This window comes from Thermobia domestica, chromosome 3 (assembly GCF_964235325.1).
Source record: "Thermobia domestica chromosome 3, izTheDome1.hap1.1, whole genome shotgun sequence".
NCBI lineage: Eukaryota > Metazoa > Arthropoda > Insecta > Zygentoma > Lepismatidae > Thermobia > Thermobia domestica.
Window position 1 is genome coordinate 337893336 of NC_137456.1, and position 6855 is coordinate 337900190.

At 35.6% G+C, this 6855-nt stretch overlaps 1 protein-coding gene across 5 annotated transcripts in view; it reads right to left on the minus strand.

Annotated features, from left to right (window-relative positions):
* Positions 1-4084, minus strand: part of LOC145681245 (uncharacterized) — a 261566-nt gene extending 257482 nt beyond the window's left edge. Inside the window, exon 1 of one of the 5 annotated variants that reach the window (XR_014130748.1) lies at positions 3512-4084. Coding sequence is in view for 4 of the 5 variants with exons in the window: in XM_081752803.1 (XP_081608929.1) it covers positions 3512-3939 (428 nt within the window). In the remaining variant the exon portion in view is untranslated. The remainder of the gene's footprint in view (positions 1-3511) is intronic. The other 4 variants (XM_081752803.1, XM_081752800.1, XM_081752801.1 and 1 more) reach the window with 4 other exon arrangements.
* Positions 4085-6855: the final 2771 nt, after the last annotated feature.

A 6855-nucleotide genomic window follows, 5' to 3' on the forward strand; every position in this document is an offset into this window, starting at 1 on the left:
GGTATTTATGTATTTTGTGTTTGTACTACAGCTTCAATGTGTGCGTACCAACCGCACGAATTAATTCCTAGACCAAATATATATATGCGTGATTTTGTGTAATGAAGCCATAGAAACGTGGACTGTGTGAAATTCATTAATGTAATTGATTAATTAAATAATTAGAGAAAGTGTTGTGAAAGTAAAACTAAGACGTTAATTCTGCAAACGCGAGGTATCAATGTACCCAAAAGGGACAATCAAATCACAAAATGTTGGCCTGTGGTACGCGACAAATCAAAACAGAAATTTAATTAGGGGTGAAAAAAGGACAGAAATTGAAAATTTTGAATAATTGGCAGCGGTGGATCCATGTCCGGTCCTTAAACGGTTAGTGAATTTGCGTGTGAAAAGTGGACTATATACCACGTGAAAGCTCCAAAGGCACAAACAGTTCCAACAACTGACTGAAGCAGAAACAGTTCCAGGAAGTGACTGAACCCATAACAACCGATTGAAGTCACTGCCCGAACCAAACTAAAATCTTGACACAATTCCAAATAATATTTTAATAGTCTAGTACATAGATATCGTAAATATCTTACTTGTAAGATAAATACGTTCATAAAAATAAATTAATCAAGATCGAACCTGTTATGCGCGGAATCATACACAAAGAAACTAGTAACCATTGTAAATGAAATGAAGTATAAATGTAATTGTCGCAGTACTAGAGAAATATCCGAGACTTAAGGGATCAACACAATTGCAAGATTTACGTTAGTAATGTCTTATATTGGAACACAAATATGGAAGAAATGACAATATATTGGAATGTTTCATACAACATCTTTACTAGCGTACAAATACACAATTCAGCATGAAAAATAATACACTTTATGCCATTTAGACTGATCTGTCCTATCCTTGTTCACATGTATATTGACCATTTGTGACAAGCCTGTTCCCTACGCAACACTTCGCTCCTTCTCCGGCCAACATGCTGCGGTTCTGCCCTGACTTACATAGCCTTACTTCTTTCTAGTGGCAAGCCAGCACAATTTGATTCGTGTCTTTTACATAATAATTCTTATCGTATACGTACACTGGAGCGCTATGATGTCAAACTATATGGATGAGTGCAACTCCGTCCCCCAAAAATGATTTTGAAAATAAAAAAGAGCCGATTTTCAGCAAACGAAGTAAAATATGCAATGAGTTTATGTATAGGTTTTTCAATAAATATCAACCTTTTTTTAGTTAGACTTATGTTTTATTACTGACTTTGGAAGTCCTTCGGAAAAGTGGCGTACTCGAGATAACGTGGGGATAAAATTACAAACATCTATACGTTTGGTCCGGTATAAAAAAATCACGTTTGTTTTTCGGCCACTATATATGGAACAATATTGCAAAATACCAATATCAAAAATATCTACTAGAATTGTGTGTTTGAAATGTGTATTCAATTTTAGGTAATGATTCCTCCATTAAGATGGGTGCAAGGATAATTGGGTGGGAAGGAATTTAAAAATGGGAATATTCCCGGTTTTTTTCCCTGGCCTATAATTTCCCGGGAAGGAATTTATTTCCATTTCTTTACTTTATGTTCCAAATTATAAGAACCATATGAATAATTACTTTATTTTAATATACTATGATTTACTTCTAAGTTTTTGAAGAATTTGGAGGTTAAAAAAATTAATATTATTTGACGATACTTTATATAACTAATAATACGATTGTTTTAAGTTCCATTTCCATTTGCACTAAAAAGTAAGGTAATTGTTTACAATTGGGGGGCCAAAAGTAGCAAAAAGCAGGATGATTTATGGAAGAAATGAGTTGATAGGGATGTTAAAGTAGTCAAGAAAGTTTCGAACACATCTTTTTTAGGGCAGTAGGGAATTTATACAAAACGGAAAGGTAAATGGAAGTGATTTATGTGGGAAAAGAAAGTGAACTGTTGGTAACGAAGATAGAAAAGAACGTGCCATGCGGGGCTCTAACCCGCCTTCATTCGCTAACACTCGCTCTGCAACGCTGTCTGAATTGAATATTGGTAACGTAATTTAACGCATGAAAACATAAAAAAAACGCATCGGAATAGAATATCGCAAAAAGGTAGGTGCAAAAGGTGGCCCCCAATGCTAAATAACAGCTAAAATTAGCAAAGTACTAATTTACAAATGATGAAAAGAACCATTTTGTAAAATAATTTATAATTATGTAGAAATAGAGATGAAGTAATATTAATAAACCCTGAACCACCATTAGTAGTAGACGTCGGGCTGTCTCCTCTCTCTGACTCGAATTTCTGAAGAAGTACTAAACTCATTTTACATGTGAATTAACGTATGGAATTTCGAGAAATAGGTAGAATGATAGATCGTGTATGGCAATGTTGCGTGCTAAAATATAAAGATAAGTAAGTATCTTGCAAATTTTGTGAACATAAATATGTATGCGCAAATATTGATAAATTGGTGAGTCATGTATCTTCTAGCATTTACCCAATCTCATTGGTTTATAACATTTATAAATTTAATGTGTTTATAATATCAGTAATAGAGTCAAGTCGAGCAAATCCACTTACATATAAATTAAAACTGTTACTATATATTTTTTTCACACATATTTAATTGATAGAACATATTGTAAAAATTCATTTGTGCGTACTTTCTAGATGTAATAAAAGGCTTGTGTATAGCCCGCTCCTCCCAGTTCTTTGTCACCGGAACTGGAAGAGTCAGTACTACTACCACTGCTATTGCCAGTGCTGCTACTACTACTATTACTACAACTACTACTAATACTGCTACTACTACTACTACTGCTACTTATATCGAGAACAGATCTCAACCAACCCCTGCGGGGCTTCTAACCCGTTCCTACCACTACTACTACTACTGCTACTAACTGCCACTACTACTACTACAATTGCTACTTACTACTACTACTACTACTACTACCGCTACTACAACTACTACTAGTTATAATAAAAGAGCTTCCTTACCGCTCATTATGAACTAGTATGAATCGTTAAAATCACTATAATTTGTTAAAAATCACTGGGGGGATCGGGCTATACTCAATCCTAATAAAATGTTAATAAAGTAACATAGTACCGTTCAGAATATACATTTTAAAGAATCCTCTGTGGACAACAGTAATAATATGCTGTGATATAATAAAATTAACTCAACTTTGAAATCATAATATAGTAATAGAATGCAATTTTCTTTCTGATTGTACATAAATTCCCGGATAATTTCCCATTTTGGGAATCTTCCCGAAAAATATCTTCCCGGGAATTTACCCATCACTAGGGTGCACTCAATTGTGTTTGTGGGTACAACTAGTCTACGTGTGCCGCGCCACTTCCAAACTGTTGATTATTAATTTACGTTAGACGTAGGACTACCTCCCGTAACTATTTCTCGAAAAGTATTCCTTACAACTATAAAATTTCGTACCCATGTATCTGTATTATCAATCTGAACCAGTTATTGTACATAAAATTTAACATTACCTTTCTGTCCCAACTGAATTTGAACTACTTGTAGTTAATTGCTTGTAGTCATCACAGTAAGAAGCGCAAGTCTCTTCAACCTCTACTTTTCTTAGTGTTTCTATATTATTTTCAAAGGCAGGGTCTTTTACTGCAAATTCAGATTCCATCATACCAATGTTTAATTTGACATCCGAAGAATACATAGCTACATCTTTCTCTCTTGTTTGCTCTCCTTCGGTTGAAGATAATATTAATTCTTTGCTGTCAGTTATCATTTCGTATGTCCATCCTTTCCCTTCGAGTGGATCTTCCTGAGGAAAACCATAATCAATTTCTTCTTTGTACAAAAATTCCAACTTAACAGATGCTTCACCATCCATTATGGCTACAAATTTAATACGAACTTGCAACTGTGCTTGATACTTCCATTTTATTTTATGGTGCATGTGTTAATGAACTGGCTTACAAGAACGTTCATAATAGCAATTTTATACTTGCAATCAAACATGCAATCACATCTACAGAGTAATTACTCCAGTGTTGCCAGTGTCCTTAACTCGAGAAGTCACTACTGGGCCGCCAAAATTCCGCCACGTTCCGCTACCCTTACTGAATTCCGCTATTTTTCACTGCATTATCAAATTAAACATAAATGGTTAAAAAAGAAAAAAAGAAAGAAAAGAACGCTGTTAACAAAAGTGCAAAATATTTCACAAATTAATACTAGGACTAAATTCTAAACGGAAACCCTGATTTAGTACTTCACTAAATTTCATGAATTAAAAAAAAATAATTTCAGTTTTTTTTTTTTTGAGTTAATATTATTAAAGTAAGGGTCACGGTCAATACTTACCATTCTTTTATTATAATTTTGTTTATTAACATATTAAGGAGAAGCGGATGCTCAGTGGTAGATCGTTCAGCTCGGTCCCTGGTTCGATCTCAGCTCGTGCCGTGTGGACGTTGTGGTGGACAAACGCCGTGCTTGTGTGTATTCTGGTGCTCTCCGGTTTTCTTCCACCTTCTTCATTCCACCATTTCTCATAATCACCGTATCTTTTAGTCTAACTGGCATAATCGAGGAACGTAAAACTCAAAGGGCCTTATACAGAGTCGTTTTGAGCGCGATTAGTGTCATACTAAAGAGTTCGACTAACATCAGTAGCAGTAGTCAGTGTTTTAGTATGACGCTAATCATACTTCGAAACGTCTCTGTGTAACTGTACCAAAATTCTGCTTATAATATTTTTCGTATAAACGCAAATTCTGCGTTAGAGCGTTATGTGACGTTCGTCTGAATTCGTACACTTTGTGCAGTGTATGCTTCTTGTTGATTGTGCTGCCGCCTAGTGGTGTTAAAAGACAGGATAGAAGAAGAGGAAGAGGAAAGTTATGAGAGGACAACTAGTTTTTCGTTGTGTTGTGTTGGTGTGTGTGAATGTGAGTGACTCAGCTATTTTGCTGATCACTACATTATCTCGTCCTCAAACGTTTTTTTTTAAGTGGAATATTAGTTACCTTGTAATTTAGAAATCCATCACTGTCTTCGACTATGTAGAAATTATTAACGAAAACAGTATTATTAATTTGAACATTTTGGCAATTCTTATGCAACTCATTATCAAAACAAATTAGCCCCAAGTGGTATTTTATAACAACGAGGGGGCGTGTTGGAGACTAAAAAGAAAACACAAAGGACTTGGAAGGTGGTACTAAAACGCAACGGACATGTAGTAAGCGACCAACACAAAAATATATCAAAACTAGTCAACTCTTTATCAAAAACCACGACATAATGTCATCAATGTGTTCACTTGGAATGACTGTCTGCTAAATTCTCAATATTGGAAGAAAGGACGATCTTGGTGAGTGGATTCGACGGATATATAGTGTTCCAACTTAAAATGTGATCACGTCTTTCATCAAGCCATGGCGGACAATATAATGAAGTGAGTAATAAAAGTGCACTTACGAACTCATTACGTAAATGGGGCGAATAATGTAAGGGAAAGTTTGTTTATCTCAGGTACGTTTATTCATTTTAAATAAATGGCACAATAAGATATAAATTTGTCAGTTTTTCTTTTACAGATTGCATGACGTAATAAGAACGTGATTGTTGGATAACCTGTGTTCGGTTCTTGAAAGTAGGTGATGCTCTCGTCTATTTTCGCAATACGCCTTAGGTCTTCGCCCAGGTGATTTCCGTCCGAATCTGGACCGTAACGGTGAGGTGTATCGCACCTTCCTTGAACGATCGTCGTGGGGATGAACTTTCCGTTCCCGTGAATAAAACAGTGCAAAGCTGTATTATTTGCGGGCAGGGAGTAGGGAGTTTTCACGGAGGCCGGTTAAGGATGGTGTGCATCCTGCAGCGCAATGCTGCTAGAACCCCGGAACCGTAATAGAATGGCTGAGCCCTTCACAGGGACCAAAGTCTCAATTGAAAAGGTACACGGATCGAACCCTTCACCGTAATAGAATGGCGTTTCCCTCCAGGGACGGATCAATTAATAATAATTCACGTTTTTATTAATTGATTCGTAACGGATGTAACATCTGGGAGAAGATCTAGGTGTAATATTTGACAGGTTTTATTTCTCATGATATGCTATATGCGCTAACTTAAAGATATTATTGGTGTTTGTTGTGTTTGCATATTTGTAATTGGTAATCATGGCAGAAAGTAAAAATATAAGCTTGCAAACTTTGCTTGAAGCTATTAATAAAGTTCATGATACTGTAAATGACACCAAACAACTAATACAATCATTTAATGGTACTGTTAGCGATACTAAAGAACAAATGCAATCACTTAATGGTACTTTTAATGACACTAAGCAATCATTTATTGGTGTTGTGAATGATATCAAACAGCGACTTAATGAGGCAAACAGTGAAATTCACCAACAAGTGGAAAAATGTCATAATAAAATTAACCAACAGTTAGAAAAATGTTTTGACGGTATTACAATTGGACTATCAACATTACGAGAATCCTCTGTTGAATTGAAAAAGAGCTTAGAAAGAAGTGTAGACAAAATCAATCGTGCGGGCTCAGATAGTGTTAAGCGATTTTCCATACAGTTAAATGATAAGTTTGAGTCACAAGAGAAAGAAAGTAATCAAGTAAATAGTGTTGAAGTTATTAGTACTTGCACAGGTAAAGAATATGCGAACACTCCTAGTCTAGCTATTGACGAAAGTTTTCGTTGTCAGATTGCTGTAGCAGACACACCTAGTCTGAAAATAGTTGAAAAGCGACAGGTAAGAGAAAATTGTGTATTGTGTGAAGGGTTGAATAACATTCACGAGCTGTGTGCATACCGTTTGGCGAAGAACAGCACTAATGTCGTCGTTTA